The sequence below is a fragment of the Camelus dromedarius genome, chromosome 10 (genome assembly GCF_036321535.1).
Source record: "Camelus dromedarius isolate mCamDro1 chromosome 10, mCamDro1.pat, whole genome shotgun sequence".
NCBI lineage: Eukaryota > Metazoa > Chordata > Mammalia > Artiodactyla > Camelidae > Camelus > Camelus dromedarius.
Window position 1 is genome coordinate 32,107,701 of NC_087445.1, and position 25,480 is coordinate 32,133,180.

Genomic DNA, 25,480 nt, shown 5'->3' on the forward strand with positions numbered 1-25,480 from the left:
ACATTGCTGTGTCTTGGAACTTAAAATTTAAAAAGCTTTTGGAAATGATTTTTCTTTTTTTCAGCTGCTGCATTGAAGAATAGAATTTAACTTTTATAAATGACTGTTGGGTAATGTAACCACAATTTTTTTTTTTTCCCATGGACAGTGTAAGCAGGTGGTTTGACCAGAGTTGAAGAATTCTTTTCTTTTTTCTTTCCTTTTTGCCAAATCTAGAGGATGTAGATGGTGGTAGGAAATGTTTATGGGGAAAATGGGCTATGATATGGTTGTGGCCAATGGCTTGTGCATTTATATTACCTCATTCAGGTTCCTCCTCTTTCCCATAGTTGCCATTAAAGGAAACTTCTCTTTGCTGATTATACTGACACCTGCTTTGCTTGTTATGCTCCATCTCTTAGGCAAGCAAACTCAACGTGGGGATTTTTAAAGAACTCAGTATATTATTCAATCGCCAGGTAGACAGTCTATCCTTACATATAGTTTATCAGTTATTTTTCCCTATGACTTTTGAATCCCTAAATGCTGGGAGAGAAAATTAATCTGACATTTTGGTACTTTTTATGCTTAACAACTTTATTTGGTAACAATCTGTTTTGAGACCCTACAAGCATCATAGATATTTTCTGTTCTTTAATCCATTGCCAACCTTAACCATTGCTCGTGACCCCTTTTTTATTGGTATGATGCATTTAAGTTTTCAAGGTATTATATACATTATCTCTTTGAACTTCACAACAGCTTCTTGAAGCAGGCCATTCTCTGTGGCAGAAATTCCTTCTTGGACACCATGATATCTTTATCCTTATGTCTTTCATGGAATTCAAGTGTAGGGGATTTTTGTTGAGAACACTTGGTTGAACTAACTTCCTTCCTTCCTTCCTTCCTTCCTTCCTTCCTTCCTTCCTTCCTTCCTTCTTTCCTTCTTTCCTTCTTTCTTTCTTTCCTTCTTTCCTTCCTTCCTTCCTCCCTCCCTCCCTCCCTTCCTTCCTTTCTGCCTCCTTCCCTCCCTCCATCCTTCCCTCCCTCCCTTCCTTCCAGCACAAAATGACCTTCAGCTTTCAATTTAAATCCTGAAAGAGACAGGCAGAAAACCACGTGTCTTTGTGGGTGTGGTGATTGGAGATGGAAAGAGTTGACTTTCTCCATCTTCCCTCGCTCCCACTCTGAGAGGCCATGTTTCTGAGACATCTGTCAGATGTACAGCTCTGCTTTGTGCATCATCTTCATTTGAGACAACTGCTAGCTTCAGCCATTCATGTTCTCTCTCCCTAGCCCATCCCCATGTCCTCTCCATGTCGTGAATCCTCTTGCTTTTGCAGAACTTCTGCTCACCAGGTGGGTCCTTCTGAGCTTTCATGTGTCTATTTTATTTATTTATTTTTACCCACAGGCTTATTCCATGTTCATCATTGTCTGAATTGTCATGAATTTTGGATTTAATTCCAGACAGTCACAGGCATGTTTTCAACTGAGCAAACCAAATGAACTAAAAAGCCTCATTCCCCTTTTACTTTATTCTCATTACCCATCCCAGCGGGGAGTATGAGTAAAGAATGCATCCTCTAGATCCTGAAAGAATTTCTAATATTCATTTTTTTCTCCATAAGATACAGAGCTTAATCCTTTCTTTAGACATTTTCTTTTTTCTAAATAAACAGGGCCTAATTGGAAAAAGCTGAGAGAGCTAAGCAGAAAAGAATAGAAAACATTTACTGAGCTTGGAAGTGCATATTGAATACTGCGGGAAATTTGCATATGGATTACGTGGTGAAAAAATAGAAACATTCTCAGCCCATTAGTTACTGTGATGGACTCCCACTGACTAAAATCCAAGTACTTTTGCCTTGTTTTCTCCAACTGTTCTTTTCTGTAAGCATTTCTCTTTAACCACAGGGCAGCTATTCTGTTACTGCACTTTGTACTAGGGAAAAGACAAAGTAAAGAACAGAGCTGTGCCTAGAATACGAGCAGGCTGTCTCTGATTTAATCCCTGAACATTGTACCATTATTTCTAAGCTTTGGCAGGAGGGTTGCCTCTATGAGAGGGGTCTAAGTCACATTTTCACCTCTACAGTTGTGACTACTCTTGATTCTAATCCTTGGATTCCTCCTTAGTGCCTCAGTTTCTCCAAATGCAAAGTGGAGGGTAATGTTTAGCAGCACTAATAGAAGCAGGAGGAAAAGAATCAGTGAATATTTATAAAAGTAAATTGAGTCCCTGGGATATAAGATCCCTCAGAAATTCAAAGCATAATTAAGATAGGGAGAACAGATTAGCGTTAAATGTATGTGTGAAACACATTTTACATTTCCTTCCAACAAAGACTGAATTTAATTTACTCTAAGTAAAGAGGAGAAAAAAGGAAAAAAAAAAAAACCTGTTATTGTGAATTAGGATTCTAAATTTGGATTTTGATATGTTGATTGGTGTACTATAGACATAAAGCCACATGTTGACTTTTTCAGCAAGTACATGCTGTGTGTGTGTGTGTGTGTGTGTGTGGTAGAGGAGGGATCTACATAAGAAGCAAATCTAATTACCATTGGCAATACTCCTTCAGGAGAGCCACATCAAGTACTAGAGAAAGAATTGTTATCTAAAAGGTATTTAAAACTCTTTACCTTTAATCTATAGAAAAATCATTAAACATGGATCAGCTCTTTGTATTGTGGCTGAGGCCAGACCATGTGAACAAAGAGATGCTCAGACACTGCCTGCAGAAAACATCTACATTATTGTGTCATTGTTTGAGGAAACAACCCAAACTCTGTCACTTTACAAAAGAATCATTGACTATTAATAGATGTGGAAGTTGGTGTAAAATAGAACAAAATATCAGTATCCATCAGCCTGTTCCAGGCTTTCACAATGGCTTGGAAACTGCTGGAAAGAAAGATTTGTGCAACATCGATCACAGAAATGGAAAGAAATCCTAGTAGATAAGCAGGACCCTCTGCGTTTAAAAACAACAAAGTGCTGCATGTGCACTAATTTGTTCAAAAAAAAAAAAAACCTAAAAAAAGGCAAATATTTATGAAAGATTTTATCATAAAAGTAGATAGTATAGAAAATCCAAGTTCACTTCTTTCCTGGCCAGATTCTTTTGACACAAGTAAACCTTTCACTGGGGTAATGAAGACATGACTAAACTTTCTGAAGAGACAGAGTTCACCAAAGAATATATGTAGTACAGACCCCAAGTCCCAGAGAAAACCAAGAAATGGTGATCCTTCCTCCTTCCAAGCAGACATCTGTATGAATATCTAAACCAGGAACCGCCTAGGTAATAATCACAATGTGATTTTTTAAGATTCATCTGGGAAAAAGCTGTGTTTGGGTTGTCAGTTTGACCCCTGGGAACTTTCTATACAAAGTGCGGCCTCAGTACCATTAGCATCTCTTGGGAGTATTTTTAGAAATGTAGACTCTCAGGCCCCACTCCAGACCTGCTGGATCAGAGTCAGCCTCATAATGAATTCCTCTGGAGATCTGTGTATACATTTAAGTCCAGGAAGCACTATCCTAGGATTCCACTTGTTATGTGATTGTTTCAGGTCTCATGTATTACCTCCACACAATAATGGATAAACTTTTGGTGATTGATTTTTGATCATTAAATAACTGATGATTGAGAGTAGCTTTGACATTTGGATGATCTGACTTAACATTACCCATCAATCCCAGATTTTTCCGCTCTCATTCATTGGGCCCCAGCAAGTTCCATGCACCGGGCTAGGCTCTGAAAACAGAAAGATGGACAGGATTGATGCCAAGCTCAGGAGATAACTGTTATGCAGATGATTATTTAAATTGTTACTTAATGGCAGATGAGTAAAGAATTATGAAGGAGAAATAAAGTGTGTAAAGAAGATGCCAAGTGGGTGAGCCCGGTGGCGTCCAGAAGATCAGACAGTGCCATGGGATCCCCTTAGGCGGTCCTACCCTTTGGAAGCTTCTGGTTCAAGGGGACTTCTTGAGTAAGTGGACCCCAGGTATGCAGAAGAGCAGCAAGGTGGATTTCCATTTCCCTATAGTAAGGTGGCTAAGAAAGAAGGAAGCTGCTGCCTTTGAGCTAACTTTTTTCCCCTTGAATAAACATTTTTATTGGCCATATGATTTTATTTTTTGAGGTGCCAAAAGCTTACATCGTTTGCTCAAATTAGAAAAATAACAAACACCGCAAGTCCAGAGAGCATGCAAAAAAGAGCTCTAAATGGGGCAGTAGTTCCAGCTCTGCTTTATTGATTGTCGTTCTCCAGATTCTCTTGGCCTGGGTGAACCTATGGCTAGGCAGCTTCCTCTTTTCCTTCTCGCCCTCAGCAGGGTTGTCTTAAAGTGATCAGCAGTATCCCCATCTATCTTTACCATGGCTTCAGCTGACCTCAAATCAGCCAGAGGGCCAATGTTGTTTTTTCCTGCTTCTCTCTCTCCTCACATTCCTTCTGTTTTTCTTGTTGAGGTTGCTTTTCCATCTCAGTCATTTCAAGTTTGAATTTGATTTGCATATCTAAACTGCTAATTATACCAATTACTTGCAGTGCTTCTGCATTCCAAAAAAGAAGTCTGAAACTGACCCCTTTCATTAAAGTCAGTGTCAGTTTGCCCTGAAATTTGGAGCTATGGCGACAAGTCTTTTTTTTTTTTTTTTTTTTTCCTTAAAAATGTATTTTTAAAAGGCCAGCTGCCAACGACTGTATTTTTCAGGTCCCAAATGCTCATGTTTCTGGTTGTGTTTTTCTGTAGTCCAGCATACATTCTTTAACTAAATACTACTCTTGAAAGATCAAAAGGAATACTCCCTGCTTTCATTTTGTTCTTGGCTGTAGCTCATGGATGTCTTCTTTTTTTTTTTTTCTTAATTTACAAAAAGCTTTCTTTTCTTCAGAAGAAAAAGATGTGGCTCTGTGGATCATAAAGAGATCATTAGTGTTTACTAATACAGTCTGTTCTTAAGTTGCTTTACTACCATGTCTTTTCAGTATTATTTACTGAGCAGCTGAAATAATTGGGCTTTGAATTTTTTGGATTACTATAAAGCAAGACCTATTGTCACTTATTGCTGGGTATAATTGCACCATATGTATTTAGTGCAGCTATTTATTCATCTCCCTGGTGGATAACTTTGTCAAAGTGAATTGAGATATTTCTGTGTGTGCAGTTGGAATCTAGAAAACATTTGCATTTCATGTAGCACTTAAAAATATTAGAGGGCTTCACAAATATTTTTTTTCTTCAGACCTGAGGGTCTGTTCTTTAAATTCTACTTATGTTTTATTAGTCTTCACTGTTAGAACAAGTACTGTTCATGTGAGTATATAGTTATCTTGAGTGGATTTTAAGCCCTAGCAACATAGTTTTAAAAAGAGGAAGGAAGGGAGGGAGGAAAAGAAAGCGTTTTAATATAAATAGCTTGTATATTAATATATAATAACTAATTTGTGCATTATTGAACAAACCTGCATTGGGAGTTTTCTGTGCACATTAGTGCATCATGAAAAGGACCAGCCCGGTCCCTGTCCTAAAGGAGCTCAACCGCCGTGAGGATGTTGTAAGGCATATGTGTGGGAGCCTAAACCTAAGCTTGGGGATGGATGGAGGCTGCTTTCCTGAAAAAGGGATATTTAAGCTCACTTTGAAAAAACAAGTAATATTTAACTAGGAAAATAGGAGGAAAATGTTTTCCCAGGCTAAGGAAATACAAGTGCAAATGCCCTGAGGTAAGAAAGGACACAGCATCTCCAGGGAACTGAAAGACCAGTCTGGCTGCAGCCAAGGGAGCAAGAGGGAAGAAAGAGGAGGTGAGGAGGAGGGGGGAGAGTAGGCAGGAGCCAAACCAAGCAGGACCTTGTAAGCCATGGTTAGGCTTCGGTCTTCATCCAAAACCAGTGGGAAATCTTTGAAGAGTTTACCACAGGGAGTAACATGATCAGATTTCTAGTTTTCATCAGATTACTCCTGCAGCCATTTTGGGCAAAAGTAGTTGGAGGAGAGTCTTTAGGAGATTACTGAAGTAGACCAAGTGGAAGAGGATGGTGGCTTAGACTAGGGGAGGTCAAATGTTGATGGAGAGAAGTAGAGATGTTTGAGAGATACCTAGATACTAGAGATGGGTGTGTAGGAGAGAGATGTCAAGGATTATTTCCGGGTGCTGGGCTGCACCGTTGAATAAATAGAGAGCAGGGAGTGAAGCGCTGTATGAGGAGAAAAGTCATTGTTAAGTGTTGGAATATTTACTTTGAGGTACCTGTGAACCATCAGTATGGAAACATTGAATAGGAAGTAGGGTCTGGAGCTCAGAGGAGAGGTCCAGGCCAAGTGTAACAGTTGATAACCCTGTGCCTTCTGATATGATACAGGTTGGATTTTTATATCCAACAAAGGAAATTAGTAAAATGAACTATTTTTCTCTTTCTTGAGGAATTTTACTTCAAATAGAGTTAAAAATGCTATAACAAATATTTAGGCAAATATTGAATCATTAACCATTTTTCAAAAAACATTTACTGAGCATCTAATACATATTAGGCACTTGTTATATTATGGGAACTTCTAAAATATCATTCTTTTCTCCATAAGTAAGGTTACTTTGAGGAAAGGCTTAGCCAAGTGGGCAACTAAGAAGGATTAAGTTTTGTCACCACTGGTACTAAGTTGGTAGTAAATTCAGAAGCTTCTTCATTTGATGAAATGAATGAGGGTTCATTCTGTAAAGTATTTCACTGTTTGGCTGAATGTGCAACCTTGAAGTCCTTCCAGAATGCTCAGGTTGACTATTTCATGACAGGTCTGACTTTGCATTCGTTTCTCAGCAGCCTAAGCGTCTGAGTGGTTTACAGATGCATACCACTTTTATTTTTTAATTTGAGAATTACAGTTATTAAAAACAAAAGAGTATGCCAAGAACGTAAGACTCATAATGCTTTATAGTCATTATTAATGACTTCCCTCTATGCTCAGACTTTGGTGAGAATGATTGGTATAATTTAGGATTTTGACACTATTCACTATAGCAAATTTAAGCTACTAATATTTTTCACTTTGTAAGAAAACAAAAGAAAAAGCATGTTTGGATTCCTTCCAAAACACATTTTTTTCTTTATCTCTTTAACCTCTTGAGAAGTAACATTACCTTGGAGTTGCACAGAGGAAATCTTTGTTAAATGACTGAGTCCTTTTGATCATGATTCTAGTTGTCGACCTGCCACTTACTGTGTCTTTGGCAAGTCACTTGACCTCTCTAGGCCTCAATTCTCTTCACTTGTAAAATCAGGGTAATAGTATTCGATAATTTGAATACATGTTAAGATAATGATAATGATGGCTAACTTTCATTGGGAATTTACTGTGTGCTAAATAGTTTCATGTCAGGATTGTTGGCTCTGTAAGATGACTAAGGAGATAAAATAAACATCTTAGAAATAATATGTTTTACTCATTTTAAAATTTCTTTGGAGAATAAGAAACAATAGTAGTTTAAATTCAGTGAAAAGATCAACTACTCTAAATAATACGCCAGTATTCTCATCAGAACAAAATATCCATGATCCACTTCAAATGTGACAATTTAGGTGAAATTTTACCATTCTTCTGGTACATGGAGTCAGGTTCCAGAAAGAGGAGGAAGTTATGTTAAGTAGAAGAGTCAAGGGAATTGAGATTACAATTCTTAGCCAAAGATTTACTTAAGAGTTACAGGGATCAAACTCAGCACATGCATACAGTGATTGAATACCCCATGGGTCTCAATATGTAAAAGGTCATACATGGAAAGGGTTAATGGATTTGATGATAGTTTCTTGCCCATGCTTAAACCATGGGGATATATATAGGAAGAAGGGGCAAGATGTAAGAGTGATTCCGTCAAAAAACAAGAAGGAAAAGGGCTCAAAGAGGAGTTAGATAGTTTAAAATCAGAACAAGGAAGAAGAGCAAGGAGAAGGAATGGGAGGTTTTCTGAGCACCTGCTATATGCCAGTGAGGCACGTGATGGGAGAGACATGTGGAAGAGATCAGTTGTGAAAGCAAGAATGTTGGAGGTGAGGCCTTTTGGAAGCAAGCGAATGAGTAGTCTTGATGAATCTTGCGGGTTGTCAAAAAAATTGTCAGTCCCGGGACTGTGGAGCTGCCCTGGAGCATCACTCCGCACTCGCACCTCTGTAGTGGCTGCCAGGGCTAACGCATGGTTTGAGTTCCATTATTTTCATATCTGCTTCTTTTTTTAAGCAGCCAGATGCTGATGACTTTTAGCAAGTACCAGAATTTATATTTAAGCCATGCATAATGAAAATTGACGGCTTTTTGTTGAGAACAGCACGGTGTCGGGAAAATATCCCTGCCACTCTCTTTCTCCCTGTCACAGTGGTGGAAATTTTACATTTGAAAGTGAAAAGGCTTAAGATATAATTTTTTAATCCCATCTTTCCTGCCCACTTGCATCTTTTCCAGAGCTTGTCAGGGCCAGATCTGGAATAGTAAGAGCCATTAAAAATTTGGCATCCTGTGCTCTGCTTTTTGGAATAAACTCAGTGTGGGCCAATTTATGGTAAATTATTCTCTTCATGTGTGAATTTCCTTTTCTCTTTTGGCAAATTCATGCTTGCCTCTACACCCCTGCACACAGATCTTAAATACACACAGTTATTACAAGAATCTGTGTGGGATATGTGTGCAAGTGTTAGTGTGTGCCCGTGGCTGTACCCACAAGTGCATATGCACATATTTGCACCTATGTGCCTATATGATAGCAAATTGACTTAAACAGTTTGTCTTGGAAGTTTGTGTTGCTGTATGTATGTTAGCATACATTCTGTTGCAACCCGCAAACAGTTTCTCAGTCAAGAGATGACAGGATTCAGCAATCATTTTGGGAAACACCATAGTAAATAAATATATTGCTTAGCTCCTTTAAGCTAGGCACGCCAATTCTTAATAAAACTGAAGACAAGCAGTGGCATTTCTTCTCTTTGTAGTTGAAGACAACTACAGGGCAGTCTGTCCACTGCCGACAGAAAAGGCAGAGCCAAGGCCTTGCTGCAGTTCCTGTGCTCTGACTACAGAAATATCTGGAGCTAGGAGTAGTTACAGTCTTGGGTTGTATCAGATTGTAGTTTCTTCCTCCTATTCAGAGAGGTTGGCTATAGGATGGTGGGCAGAGGCATTGCGTGGGAAATTGCTTGACCAGCTTTTTGGGGATATTTGACTCAGGGCAGTTCAGGGCAGGGTCCCAAAGATCTTTTTTCCTTGCATGAGAAGCTCTGATGAGAGGCTGTTTCCTGGCTTATTTGAGGGCATATTAGCTCAGTTTAGGGCAATTTAAAACAGTTTCTTTTCCTTTGTGTATGAAGAAGGCACACATTTATGTGCCTTGAATTATTATTGCTAATAACATGTTCCCAATGGGTCTGTGTATATTTAGCTAAGATTTGGAAAAGGGTGTGGTAGGAAAACAGCTCACTCCCTTCACCAGTATTGCTACAAATTTCTCAGAACATCAATAAAGAAGTTAATGCATCACATCCACAAAAAAAATACAGCCATATGTTGTTGTTAGTATTGTTTCCCCTAACATGATTAGATATTAAAATAATTATATATTTTACAGTAATTCTGTAGAACATTAAATCCAGCAAAACCCATAAATGCATTTTATAGCTTTTGCGATGTTGACTATTTGATGTCATCATGAATGGTGACTGGCCCTACCTAATTAAAAGGCCTTAATGAGCTTATTACACAAGGAAGTCTAGGACATCAATATGCTTTTTTTACAAAGCGTTCATTTTCTCCATTTTGTTTAGCATTTATTTAGCAAGTAATCTGCGGTCACTTGAGTATATGCCAAGCACTGTACCCAGTGCTGGCAATAAAAAGATTAATAAGACTCAGTCCTTTATCCTCATAAAGCTCTGACAGCCTAGTGGGGGAGACAAACAGTCTAATTAGTGTACCTCTGTGCATTAGCAAGGCAGTGGGCAAGGCATGGTGGTGTGGGGGGAGTGATCCATTGTACCCTGGTGAAAGCATAAAGGAGGGCCTCACAGAGGAGGTGACGCCAAACTAAAGGGTCAGTAGGATGTCACCAGGCACAAAGAATAGCAGGGGCAGAGGCAAAATAGAGTTAGGGAACTGCAGCTGGCCTGGCCTGGAGCCCGATGGGAAAGGTGGGAGGACAGAGAGGAGGGGACAGACCTGGCCACATACATCCTCAGCCCTTCTGTCACAGGTGGTCTCTCTCCTCCTCTGTTTCTGTTTCTCCATTTCTCTTTTCCTTTTGCTTACTTAGTTCTCTTTTACTTCATTCATCCCTATCTGTCTTAAACTTGAGAGACCTTTGAGAGGAACTAGGGCTTTAGAGAATGTTTCTGACATTTTTAAAATGCAAAAAAAAAAAAAGTGCCTAAAATCCAAAGGCTGATTCCTCCAACTTCCCTTCATCCTCACTCCTAGTATATAGAAAATAATTTGAGGGTGTCTTGGAGCAGACTGGGTCAGATTCCAAATTTGTTCTGAGTGTGTGTCTGCCTCCTGGCATGTGCTACGAATGCAGGAAAAGTAGGATGGAACCTGACAGTTATTGTGGACCATCCACACAGCCTCTAGAGGGCTGAATGTGCAAGAAACTCTGTATTCCCTGGCCCGCTGGTGTACAGATTGGTACTTACAGAATTTGAAAAATTGTTTTCCTAAATATAGAGGAGCAAAATATCTAAAAGTTGCTTTTATAAATATACTTTATATATACTTCATGAAATATTGTGCTTATGAAGATCCATGTATATGGGATTACATCTAACTCTGTGGTGGTCAGAAACACAGATACACAGAAAATTAAATAATTTAAGTTCTTTTAGGTATATTTATGCAGGACCAATTACGTAGCCATAAATATATTTACTCTACTGGCATGCAAGCAAAGTGCATTTACTGAGGTCTGACTGTGAACCTCTGAAGGATACATGCTCTGGTAGATATGTATTTGCAGACCGCATGGAATCAGTGCTAGCAAACAACAACAACAAAATCCAGGCAACTTACTTCTTGTTATGTTTAAACAACCCCACACAACCAGTTTTCATTATTTACCCACTCACAAAATAATTATTTGCTTGAAATTGTAGTTTTCTGGCATTGTATTGACATGACATGAATAATATATGATCCTTTATATTTGTTGAATAACTGGAGATAGCCATATGATCTGTTTTAAATTTCAGTGTTGCGCTGTGGAATATTCTTTTCCCAGAATATAATGCTCATGATGAGGTTCCATTTGTCCCCAGCTCCTTTCAATTTTTATAAACCAGACATTTGATAATTTCCATAAAAATTTAGTACGGTTCAAATGTTGGCACAGAAATGACATATTTCTCTCTACAATGTCATGTGGCTTCTAGAAACATTTTTTTCCTCTTTTCATTTTTTATGTTGCCCCCTCATTTATTTTGCCACCTCGTTTAAAGTGCCCTTTTAAAGATCAGCTGCTGCCCATGACCCAGAATGTTAAAAAAACAACAAATTGCCTTAAACCAATAGGAAACACATACATACTGCCCATTTAGGTGACCTTTGTTTAATACAGATTTCTTAATCAAAAACAAGAAACACAACAAGCCAGGAAGTTGTATTTATGAGCTAGTTAGTAGGTTCATTTTGTACACTAGAATAACAAGGAAAAACATAGTAACTGGAATCTCTTTATTACTATGGTTTAGGAAAAACATTACAGAAAGGGTTTTATATTAATTCTACTAAATGTTAATGGTTCCAGAAAATCTGGATGAATGAGTACTGTAGACCACTTCAGAATGCCAGATGAGTGGCATGCACTGAAGGAGTTGACTCACTGAGGCCAAAGTGTCAGTCTCCTCCCCACTCTGGCTGCCCCAGCCAAGCCAAGGAGACCAGGAAACTTTGAAGGCTGTCCTCGGAAATGCAAGTGCAAATCTATTCAGATACTTGGAAACTTTGGAAAATCAGTTTAGGGTGCACTGATTTCCTTGAAGTTAAGAGAACTCTCAGGATTATCCAGAGGTAATCCTACCACAGTGTTAAATAAATTTCCGATGAGGCCACTATTTCTCTGCCTAGAACCTTTGAAATATTATAAAACCGGTATTACAATTTAACAACCAAATGGAAACAGAAACTCCCTTTCTGTGGGTACATTGTTCCCTTATGGACAAGAAGGTGATTAGACTGAAAATATGAGTAAAATCACAAAGTGAGAACAGAGACATCTTCTCTGTCCTCATTACAGAATTAGTAGTCTGAATGAAGCATGGAGAGGAAGGAACTCCGTATTACTCAGTGTAACAAATTCATGAACTAGACACTTTTTAAAAGCCTCAAAACATTTGGATTATTTTCTTTTTCTCCCTTTATGTAACACTTTCTACAAACTGAGGTGGTAAATACTAAGATTTGCTGGAGCATCCAGTCCTAAGGAGAATGCACTGGGAACAGAAACCACAGCGTGGCACGAGGCGAGCCAGATGTCCAAATGCGAATGAGACTGAAGGAGAAACGAAGTCAGATGGTCCCCGTGTGCTTCTGCAGTCTTTCCGTTTTGTTCCTTGTCTTTTTTTTCCCTGACTTTTCTTTCTTTCTTTCTTTCTTCTTTTTTTTTTAAGTTTTTTTCCAGACAACACTTTCTGGAAACCTAAATTTAAAAATTAGATTTTAGTCTTCCACACTTCTTAAAACATTTGCATTCTTTTTTATTGAAGTATAATCAGTTTACAATGTTATGTCGATTTCTGGTATACAGCATAATGTTTCACACTTTTAAGGATGAAGCTGCCGTAATCTGGTTCATCAAAAGCAAGCACTTTCTTTATTCCTTCATTTTTGCTCTAATTCTTTTGTTTATTTTATCTCTTTTTTGTGCTTTAAATCCCATCCCATTACACTTTCAACCTGAGGGAAGTTTAATGATTCCAAGAACCTTACTTCTCAAAGTGGAATGTTTGAATATTCAACATTTAGAAGTATGAGCTTGGAGACAGTTACAGATGCAGAATCTTGGGCCCTAATCTGCATCTACTGAATTAGAATCTATATTTTAACAAGATGCCCAAGTGATTTATGAGCACGTAAAGGTGGAAACACTGTCTTGGAAGGAAGCTTCTAAATCTCACATGAATACGTGAGTCAGATTTCTCACCTCTTCTCAGGTGTGTGAAGTGGCTTGGGCCCTCAGCTGTGCTTTGGCTCCCTCTTTCTGATCACAGGAGAAGCCATCTTTCATTTACACCTATTGCAGGTATGTCCATGATTCAAGTGAACTTGAACTCTTGGGCTTATTGTGGAAGTCACCTTGAATATATCCACAGCATTATAAATATTTGCTGACCTTTCCACCAACGCCTTTCATCTCTGTTGTCTTTGCGCTTACGTGGAAAATGCAAACTAGCGTATAATTCATCAGTCAGTCCAGGCGCTGCACAACATACCTTAGCTTCAGCCGTTACTAATGGGATTAATTGGTCTTGACTATGAAGTTATAAAAGCTTATACCTCCAAGGGTCATAAACACTGAGCCTTAATTGAAATCAAATGTATATTTTTAAAAAGCATGTCCAGCATCATAGACTCCTTTCTGTTTTGGCTTTGTTGACACTAGTCATGGTATAAAAATCTGATCAGGAAAGGTTTGCTGTTTTTACTGCTTTGAATATGAATTTGTGCTGCTCAGCACTCTAAGTAGCTGATTAGGGGAGGGCATAATATTCTACTTGATTATTGGTTACACATATGGAATAAATCCTATTTTAATGGTGTCTAATGAGTCTTTCATTTTCAAAACCTTACATAAAAGCTTCTAATAGAAAGGGAAAGTAATATTTCAAAGGTCATCTTAATGCCACTTAATGTCAACAATCTGTAATCAAGCCAATATATAGAGATGGTGATTACAGTCCAGTTGTGATCCTTTAAATATGAAATAATCTCCTAAATTAACAAAGTGATGCAAGCTAAGGGGTTCTCTGGGTTTGAGGCAACTTACACTTTTTTATTACGGTTTGTTACTTGGAAACAGCGTTGGAGTTAGAGTTTTGTTGTTTTTTTTTTTTCTCAGAATGAGGCTTTATGCAGTGCAGTATTTTCAAAACCCACGAGATTTAAAGTTCTGTCACTTACAGTTTCATGCATTGTTCTTCTGTGTGTCTGTAAAGCCACTGAAATGTATGATTGGAAAATGATGGCTCCCCTTCAGTGCTTCTTCTCAACAGCCGAATGTAATGAGCATTAGAAACGTGGGGTGTTTTGTTGGTCAGGAGGCCACCAAGGGAACTTGTAGGCATACCTATTTCAGAACTAGACATCTGCTTGGCAACAGATTAAATAATCAGGCGTTTAAAGAATCTCTAGTGTGAGATCAGTGTTCTGGAATTTTGTCTCATTTGAGGTGCAAATGGAGATAACCCTGCTTTATCCTGGGATGGAGATGTTCCTTTTCAGTCCAGGGCTGTTGCTAGTCTATATGACTGTTGTCCCAATTAGAAATGGAGGAATTCTGCAAGATGCTTTATTATTGCCAGGAGACTTTCTTAAGAAAATCAACAGTGATTACGATATGAATGGTATTCTGAACTCACAGGCACCTGTAGTAGCATCAGAATCTCCTGGAAGGCTTGTTAACACTCAGATGTCTGGGCCTCCACCCCTAAGGTTCTGTTCTGTGAGTCTGTGGTGGGGCCAGAGAATTTATATTTCTGACAAGTTCCCAGGATATGCTGATGCTGCTGGTCCAGGCACCACGTTTTTGAGAATCACTGCTCAAGGTTCAGCAGTATATCTGCCCAACCATATGCACGGACCTTGCTTCTATCGTCCCATGAGTAAAATTTGAGTTTTATTCATCTTGTTCCTCCCAATGCCAATGCATAGTGCCATGCTCATAGGGCTTACTCAGTATTTGTTAGAGAAAAAAAGAATGCTATTAAGATAAAATGACTAATGTGTATCAGACCCCTTTCCCACTACCATTCCCTCCCACATTACCATTCTGCATTTTTCTTTCTTTTTGTTCTACTTCTCCTCCTTCTACTACCCCTCTTCGATTCTGAGAATTTGTTGTTTTTCTCTCACTTCTTGTATATGGCCTGGGTTTGAGCCATAGGCAGCCTCAGGCCCGATGATCCAGAATTGTGTGTGTCACTGGAACCAGGGTTCCTAACTCCACAGTCACTCCAGGAAGGACATAACCAGAGACTAAGATATTTGTCAATTTTTGTGTAGAGATTGGTATGTGGCAGTGACCCAAGCAGTCAGGTGACAATTTGGACCTTAGATCTCAGGATATACTTTGCACTTTAGGAGTCTTGGTGAGAAAGCATTTGGCCAAACTGAAGGAAACTCTTCCGCCATGGTCCCTGCTTTCCTACTTTAAATGTTCATTTACTCACTCATTAAAGATTTGGAAAACATGAAAAGAAAAAAAAAAAGGAAGAAGAAGAAAACAAGGCATCCATTTACTCAAACACCCAAAGCATCCAGTTTGGCTGTATTTTGTAACAATCTTTTGTAGTTCTACATAAACGTTAAATTTTAATGCATTTGCATTTAATTGAATTTATAAATCTGGGGGTAAAATTGCCTGTAGGAGAGGAAATTCTTTTGTTGAATTACAGGGCTATTCCCACAATGAATGATAATGATTCATTACAAAATTGTTTGCTTTCAAGTTTCATCCAGAGACCATTAGAGAAATGAACAGCACCTAATTTCTCTTCTAGCAGAATTGTTAGTGTGACAAGTTCAGTTAAGTGTGGTTCTCTGCATACTCCTTCGGTGGGTTGGGTGTTAGGAGCCATTTGTCAATTCTTCAGTGATTTTATTGGTTTGAGGTTCATGGTTTCTTCCCAGTGAATTTCTTCAACATGAGTGAGTGGTGATGTATAAGCTCCAAAGTACATGAGGTTTCCTTTCTCTTGCCTTTATTAACTCAGTGCTGTCAAACCTCTTCACTCTTAGTCTTTTCACCTGAAAATACTAAAATTTTAGTACAAGTGCTACAAATACTTTTGTCTCCTGGCCTTTCTTGTTACAGAGGAAACATTTGAGATCAGCTGGATTTTCATGATTTTTAAAAAATAATCTTTTTGTTGTCATTTTCAGTCTGGGTGCCCATAATTTCGTCCATCTTTGCTATTTTTAAAAAATAGTCAGGAAGTTCTCAGATGCTCACTTTTCACTGATTTGCGTGGAATGCAGCAAGCTCTTTGGTCTTTGGTTATTGCTTCTCTTAACAATAATAACTAGCAATTTAACTGGACACTTTAGTGGACATTTACATGGGCATTTAACTGGAGAAAGTTTAGAACACTAGTCTACAGTTAGTTTATATCTGATGAAGTGACAGTGGAGTTAGGTCTAGGACGTGTCTGGGATCCCTCTCATCACTCTGTGGTAGATCTGGGGGTCTTCTTCACAGAAACCTTGTTACGCTAATATGGTTCTCCAGGCGAGTGTTGGTGCTGAGACAATACAGTCTTCTTTCTGACCAAGATCTGGGGTGACTAGAGAAGGGAGTGGATGCTGAAGCCTACTCGGGTCTTGGTATGCACTCCTGGAGTTGGCCCCACGATGATGCCCCCCCCCCCCCAAAGAGCGTTGGTAGGAACGAGGCTGCAGGCTTGATGGGTAGAATACCACAAGCTCATTTTAGACCTAAATGTGGTCTACCAGGTGATTCCAAGACAAATAAACTGAGCTCCAGAAGCTTGCAGAGTTATCATTCAGAATGAACCTTAAAAACAGAGGTTTGAGTGGCAGAGGCCTCTGAGCCATGAATTGGGATTTCTTTGAACCTCTGTATTCTCAAACTTGATACCCATTTGAAAACCTGAAGAAATAAACCACTTAAATCCCCTCTCCCTCTAGCGATAAAACAGTGTATGTCTTTTACTCTGTTGAAAAATAGTTGGCTTCGTCAGCAATCATCTTCTGTTCGGGCTAAATTTATTTTTATGTGAAATAGAAATCAGGAAAACACCAAAATTATTTTAAGCAAAATATCAAAATTGAAATAAACCAACATATGTCTGTGAAACATGTATAACTCTCAATCAAAAATAAGTGCAACTTTCACAAATTTCTTAAAATATTCCAGCATGCAAAATCTGGACAACTTAAATAGAGGGAGTTGTGACATGTTTGATTATTCTTTCTCCTTAGTTCATTCTTTACTTAAAGGTAAAAATTCAAATACCCCAAACCTGGCCAGCTCTGTAATCCCTTCATGAACAATATACTCCCTCATCTATTGTAATAAGGGAACCAAGTAATTTTATAACATTTCTTGTAGTAAGTTTAAGTTATATTTGCTAATTTTTAATGAAAACCACCCTAAATTTACCCTCTTTACTTCTGTCCTCACCATCAACCCCTATATTCCTAAGAAGTGAGGTTTCTTAATTGCTTTAAGCATATTATGCTGTATTCTGATAGTTTTTCCATGTTTCTAAGTTTTCCTTGCAATGGGAACTCAAATGGCATTAAATTTGTCAAAGTGAACATAAATATTCTGGGGCTTAGCACCAAAGAGAGAGTTAAAGGATAAATGCTCATCTCACATTTATGCTTCATTTATAGGCTTTCTCTAACACATTTCCTATTAGATTGGCACTTCAAGAATTGAAATTACTTTGACCCTCTAATAGTAGCTAATATTTTGCCCACAGAAGACTTTAAGTAAATATTACCATCAATAAATATTATTGACAAACCAATGAAGCATTTCTTGAAATCTTTAGCTTTTCATTTTTAATTCTTCTCTTCAAGAACTAGGTAACAAATTTCTTAAAGTAATAAGAATAAAACTATTACTTTATTTGGAAAATGGTTTAACACTAAATAGAATGTCTTCACGTTCTAAAGCATGTTAAAAACTTTATCTCGTTAGGCTTGGCATCACCCTGTATGTTAACAAGGTGACTCTTGGGAGTTGAAAACCACTTAAGACAGAGTTAAGAAAGTTTATGATCATAATGATTCAGCAGACACATATCCTTTTCATCTCAGACTCTTGGATCTTCAGGTTACTTTTTTTTTCTTGTACATTACTCTGAATTATTTTTGTTAGTTTATTAGTTGTAAAAAGTTTCTTCCTTCCTGGTTCCTTCAATTTAGACCAATTTGGAAATGGAAAAGTGTGTTAATTTTTTAACAAATCTTTAAGACATGCATTACTGTATTTTTATTAACTGAGCCAGATGGCTCACAGCAAATTTTCTCTGACATAAGTAATCACAGAAATCAGTTTGGGACCCAAATCTGGTATGGAAAGTGGCATGTATATTCAGTGGAAAAATGCAGTTCACATAAACATATGGATATTTTTAGAAGTAATATTTGTTACTGTTTGGATTTCATTTTATTTTTTTGCGTTAAGCTAAGTACAAACTAAGGACATTTATTTTTCCTGTCCCCCAACCCTGGACATTCAAGGTCCTTCTCAACAACCAAAAATTGTTTTCTTTTTGCAGTTTGAAGGTTGCAAGAAGGCCTTTTCCAGGCTCGAAAATCTCAAGATTCATTTGCGGAGCCACACAGGCGAGAAGCCGTATTTGTGCCAGCATCCGGGCTGTCAGAAGGCGTTCAGTAACTCCAGTGACCGCGCCAAGCACCAGAGGACACATCTGGACACTGTAAGAGTGGCAGGAGCTTTCCAACTTCCAGCCCCGAGTCCCGGTGTGAGGAAGTGCCCATTTGATAGTGGGATGGTGAAGGTGTTTGCTTTATGGTCTGCAGGTTATAGGGACAATGCCAAGGGCAGCAGTGAGCCCTGGTAAAGAGCCAGAAAGGGCCCTGTTTGGCTCTTTCCTCTTTTTTCTGTAGTCACAAGTTATCCTAAATATTACAGCTGCCTGGGACGAAGGGAGGCTTCTTGATTACCTGTGTACAAAGCAGAAGCAGTTTAGGGGCTCTCATATAGTAGATTTTAGTAAAGAGAATGACCACTAGAGATTGAACATTAAAATAAGTCTTCAAATATCAAGATACACTAAGATAGATAAGATATGCTATTTCTTAAACTAGGAAGCATTTTTTTTTTCTTACCCTGATTCTTTTCCTTTTGACCTAAGAACTTTGAGGCTGCCATGATTTTTTTAAAGTGAATCTGGCCTTTTGCTTTAGAAGCTACCTGGTGTTTTCACCTTCAAGTGATCTAAAAAGAATTGGCAAATCTTTCCCAAAGGTTCAGTTTCATCACACTTGCTATGTGTTAACAGCCACGTATCTACTGACATAAACCCTATGAGAACAATTGATTTTCATTACTACACCTTAACTCTCTTATTGCTGAAACATTCTGTTCATTTGCTAATGCCCTTTCCATGATGCTTGTCTTTCATTTTCTCCATTATGTTGATCGTCGTTCTATCCATTTCTCAGGTTTTCGTCCCATTTTCTTTACATGAGGCCAGGTAGGCTATATGTAATTTTTGGTCACTTAACAAAGCCACCAGGATAAATGAATTATACACATCACAGATCTTTTATCCTACATTCTTATAAATAATGTATTCATGACAGTACTTTTTCAGTGTTAACATTCTGATGTCTATTATTAAACTACACCAGAATTTGAATTTTGAAAAGATACTGTTATTTTTACACACCTTCTCATACATATTTAAGATTCTTCTGATGTTATAGTTGACATATTTATTAAATTTTATATTAGTCTCTATTAGTCATATCGATAGAAGTCATTTTAGCTATATGTCACATAACCTTTCTAAACAGAATTATCTCCTAATATACATAAATGTGATAGTTTGCCTAGTAAATATCTGAAATATAATTAGAGTAATATGGGTGTAAGTTGGACCCTTTCTGCTCTAGCTGAATTGAATTGACAGTGATTTTAGGAATAACAGAATGAAATATTAAATGAATAACTGTGGTGAATAGCAGTATTTCTTAAAGGTAGAAATATGAAAAAAGAATAAATTATGTTAAAATGCCCTACTTTGTATGTCTAAAGTGGTCTTGGTAGAATCTAATAAATTTTCCAATTTGTCATTAAACTTTATCATGGAAGAATGAACATTCATGAGACAAGATTGTCTTGAGAAATTGCTTCTACTCTAGCTAGTTATCTGTAGTTTGAAAGAACTATTGTGAGGCTAAGTGTTATGGTTCTACAATACCTTTCTTTGCTTGGAGCTAATTTTAGCTAATCAAACTAAGAGCATTTTCTAAAATCATTTTGGAATTTTAAAAATACATCCTTTTTTAAAACTTTTGAGGAAAGCTACCTACGATAATAATTTCATGATTCAGTTCAATGCAGTAGCCTTTAAAACTTAGCTATTTTTGTTTTTAAAAAGTATTTCTCTGTTAAATCTGTTAAACCCATCATTTTAACCCAAACTACCTTCTGTTTAAATTTTTATTACATTTAACAAATTGGTAAGCTCTTTTAAAATCTTTTAAGATATTAAGATATTAAACATTTATTTTAAAAAGCAAACTGGAATTGCTTGAAGAATTTGTTATTTAAATTTAGGCCCCCATTCTCTTTCATTAAGCACTCCTTATGCTAATGCTGTCAGAACTTTGGATAAAGTATCTTTTTCAACTAAATGGATTCTTTATTTATAGGAAAATGATTTCCCCGTAAAGATTACTGAGTTCCTAATTCTAACCCTGAAAAATATTATTAATTCATTTCTATGCTAGCATTTTAATATCTAAACCGGGGAGATAATTTTACAGTACAAATGGAAAATTTTAAAAATATAGTTTGATGAAATCTAGCATGCCATTAAAGTTTACGTAATCTGAGTTAGAATGACCAGTACACCAGTACCGCTCAGACCACCCTGGCTTTGCTATTTTGGCATACTAATCCCAGCTGGCTGATGGCAGGGGGAGTGTGAAAGCTAGCTGGGAGAATGTTCAGTATTCAAGCCTTCTTCAAGAACATCTCTAAATCAAATATGAAATGACATTACACATTTCTTTTCAACCCAAATAATGGTGACCATGGTAATAATGGAATAAATTTATATAACACATTAATATTCCCAAAGATTTTTACGTGCAGCATCTCCTCTAATGCTCAGAACATGATCTTATGTGATCACAACATGACTGCCAATAAAGATATTGGCTAATTGCCCCCTAACACTGGGGCAGGATAGGGAAGACTAGGGCAAAAAGCCATGTGAACCCAGAAAAAATTCCCAGGTTAAAGAAAACCTTTGCTTATCCAGTGGAAACTTCATTGGCAAGTGACTTCAGCCCATAATTGGCTCATCATTTTGCAAAAACTGTGACCTGTTGAGAGCCTTGTTCGTGCATTGTTCATTGTTGGATCCCTAATATATAATAAAATGCCCAGCACCTTATGGAAGCAAAATTGCTACTGGGTGATTCATTTAGTTAGTCGATCAGTCAATGAACAAACACCTAAGATAATCAAACGTACAATTCAAATTGGGAGTGTCAAACTAAATTATGTATTCATGACTTTACCTTGTTCTTGGAATTTAAAAAAATGACAACAAATAACAACAACAAAAAAGTGAATCATATGTATGGTTTCCAGCAGGGCAAACAGTATCATCAACATATATGTTGGCCCACAAAGTGATAACCAAGCACTTGAAAACAGGAACAAAATATAAGCAGTAAGGAAAAATATCTGAAAAATTTTGATGCGGGAGTCAATAGAATAGCAGATTTCTAAAGCCAGAATGCCGTTGTAGAGTCAGAGGCTCAGTTCTCCTACTTACATTTCACCTCGTGCAGGCACGGCTTTAATATCTCACCTGATGAGATACTAAGCGGATGAGTGACTGTTAATACATCTTATAAACACAGTTAATCTTGTATTTTTTTTTTCAGTTTTAGAATAAGCAGATTTGTATTTACTTCACAAGTTAAAAGCCATATTCTTAAACCCCTGGTTTGGATTTTGTTCTTACAGTAGGCATAGTAGCTAAATCTTGAACCAATGTGTAGTACTCTCATTCATTCATTCCTAATTATCATATTCCAATCAGCAGGGACACAAAAATAAAAAGGAGTCTAGACTGCTTTCGACTCCAACCTCATATCCCCTCAGGCACATGGGGGAACCAGAGGAGCCAAAACTTACGTTCTCATCATGCTCAGCCAAGGGCTTATTCACCTAACCCACGCATAGCACCGCGACTCCTCTACAACTAATAATATTAATGTTTCTCTGCCTGATTTTTCATGTGTCTGCTGTTTGGAACCTACTGTCTTTTGCTAACTTTCCATTAATTTTGCCTTTTAATTCTCTCCCTCTCTCTTTTTGAATCAGGTTTCTTCTGAAACATTCCCAGTCTTTTCTGGACTTTCCTACTGCTTCTTTGTACCTGAACTCTTAAAGAATATGTGTTTCCTAATTTCTGACAGCACCAGAGATTGTTTTCAGGGGAACATAACTGTAAGTATGGCTGGAGATACTTAGTAATAATTTCCATATTAAACAATGCCACAGGAAGTTTCATGGTAAAAGTGCAGTCTACAGCAACCTCTTAAAAATCATCAAAGATAAGACATCTCTTTGTTTCTTGAAAGTTTACTCGTCTCTCTGCTTTGATGCAGACTTACTGGCCTTGCTAATGAAAACGCATGAGGATCACCAAGCATTTCACCTTGGGCAGCTGGTAACAGTTCATGCTCTGAAGACAGTAGTCTTTGAGTAAACCTTCCCCAGTTACCGTTATGATTTAACCACAACTGTTTCTTTTTTTCTTTCTTTCTTATCTAGAAACCTTACGCTTGTCAAATTCCAGGATGCACCAAACGCTACACAGACCCAAGTTCTCTAAGAAAGCATGTGAAGGCACATTCTTCTAAAGATCAACAAGCAAGGAAAAAGGTAATTTTAAAAGAGAATTTGTCCAGTCAGGAAACGCACATTTAAATTCCTCTCGCAATACCAGGAGCTTCTGCAGGGCACTGGTAATTCTACTGCTTCTCAAGTGTAACATGTTTTCGACTCTTTAACTAGAGAAGTCTTCCATGAAGTGATAGCAAGGCTATGATTTGCATAACTGATTTAACCAGATATGAATTTCTGGGGAAAGTTTGTATAATAGGAGTTTGAGAAAATTAGTGAAAGTCACCTAAACTGGGAAGTAACAAAATTAAGTCCAAATTGCTAAAGAAAGTTGAATTGGGGAATACAGCACAACAAAATGCCTTTCTGGAGATAAGTGCTTTTTCTTAAAATATCAACTGGCAAAAATCATTAGCTCTGATGAAGAAGGTGGGTCGTCTCTAGGAAGAGTAAGTATAGAGCATTCCTTCCTTCAAGCGTAGAAAAAACACATTCCTTAACAGGTACTATGTATGAAAGTTTGAGAAAGGAATTGAACCTGAAATTACTTTGACCTCAGTGAGGGCTTAGTTCATCTGTCAAAGTTCATGGAAATTATAGTATCTCAGATTCGGAGGAAATGTTAAAGATCAACCTGCCAACCCACATGACTTGCTCTCCTGACCTCAGAATGTCTCCAGCAAGTGGTTGGCCATGCTGTGCTTTAACACCTTTGGAAATGAGGAGCTTACTACCAGGGGTTAGCACAGTGCCGGTTGAGGGCTCATATATGGAAATAATTTGACCTCTTCCCCATGAGTTAGTAAAATGCCCAGTTAGACGGATTTGATAGATATTCTTAATAGCATACAAACCCACTCTTGTAAGTCAATTGTGAAATCATTTATTTTTTTCTCTGTATAAATATAGTTGTCTCTTTAATTGGAATTCAAGAGACAAAACTGATAACAGATGATCATTATCAACAGATGATAATAGATGATTATTCAACATGGATTGAATTCCAGTGTTTTAAAATAGAAAAGGAACTGCTAAGTGAATTAATAATATAAATAAAATTGTAAGGAGGATGCTTAATAATCTTGAAATAATACACCATTGTTGCATACTGTTGACTGTTCAGCAGGACTACCGTCTGAAATGGTTTTTGTCGGTATCTGTGTATATCTTACAAACTTGAAGTAATGAGTTGTGTTTGTTAAAAATAATAATAATAAACTCTCTTGCTGAGAGCTTTTCCTCCTAAATCTGACCATTCTCCATCTCCAAATTGTCCCAAATGTGGGAGATTTTACTATAATAGCAAATCTGTCATGAGATTGAAGAGCATCTTCTTGGAAAGGAACAGTTGTTATGGACATGATGGAATGTAAGTCCCATGTCTGGATACATAAACAATATGATCTTCAACTTAAAACGGTAAGCCAGGTTGACAGTAGGTATGAAAACATAATGGATATTTTCAGGAATTATTAATGGTTTCTATTGTTCAAACACGGTATGTTTCAGCCTCTTTATAAAGGAAGAGTAGTTTTAATTGTGTGAAAGATTCTTGAAGTGCTAATTTAAAAAAGAAAATCAGACCTTAAGACTACAATATATAAATTTATAGGCAATTTGCAGACAACCTTCAATAGGCAACCCAGATAATAAGGATATACTTTCAAGGAGCAGGAGTGTTGTAATCTAATGTCAAATTTTACAATAGTCTGTCAAATTTTTTCTTATGTAAAATGATATATTGTCTCTCCAGTGATTTAGCTTTTGATGTTCACTTGTTCACTCTTTTTCCTGCAAGTGGTTGAATTAGATTTGACTGACTTTCATTGCCTAGTCCTCAGTGACAAGTTTACTGTGTTTACTTTCTGAATTTTAACCTGTCCTTTTAATCTGGGGATTTAAAAAATCCTATGTGGATCTGTGATGGACTAATTTGTGGAAATTAAAATGACGACAGTTGCTCCATCCAATAAAAAGAGTGAATCTAACTCCCAGGAGAAGCAGTGCTAATAAACCTGAAATCAGTCAACCCACATTTTTAAACCTTGCACTGGTATACTGGTGTGTAATATTTACATGGTATAATATAGTTACTAGACCTCAGAGAGATTCTAATTGCTAACTCACATCAGGGCTTGGTATTTGAAATATTTCCTGGCAGCAACAATAAAAAAAGTAAGAAACAATAGCCCTTTTAAGGCAGAATTAAGATTATTTATGACTTTAATTAAAAATTGAAAACTGGCATCATTTCAAAAAGCCTTTACAAAAATGTGAATTCATCAAAAATAACCATAAAAATTCCAAGGTGATAAAGGCACAGTGGAGTAATGGTCCCAGCCCTAGGGAATTGTTTTGTTGAAAAGAATAAAACCCTTTTCTGTCACACCCTGTTAGTCATGGACTTGTTTAATATACCCTGCCTGCCTGCCTGCCTCTAATCCTCTTTTTAACCTCCCCCTAGACACTAAATGACATTATTTTGGTCTTAAAGTGGCTGGCTTTGTGAAGCCTTTCTCTGAAATCAGGGCCAGTGACAAGGCACCCTCACCCGTAAGACGGATGTTTATCAGGAGAGGTAGCGATCTCATAAGTGATGCCCTGGTGGTGGGCATGTGGCCCTTTCCCACACCTGCTGGATCCTACCG

The 25,480-nt window shown here is 37.5% G+C and overlaps 1 protein-coding gene across 1 annotated transcript in view; it reads left to right on the plus strand.

Moving 5' to 3' along the window:
• Window positions 1-25,480, plus strand: part of GLIS3 (GLIS family zinc finger 3) — a 438,827-nt gene that overhangs the window by 315,728 nt on the left and 97,619 nt on the right. Inside the window, exons 5-6 of the mRNA XM_031449780.2 lie at window positions 18,493-18,654; window positions 22,761-22,871. Of these exons, the coding sequence (XP_031305640.2) occupies window positions 18,493-18,654; window positions 22,761-22,871 (273 nt within the window). The remainder of the gene's footprint in view (window positions 1-18,492; window positions 18,655-22,760; window positions 22,872-25,480) is intronic.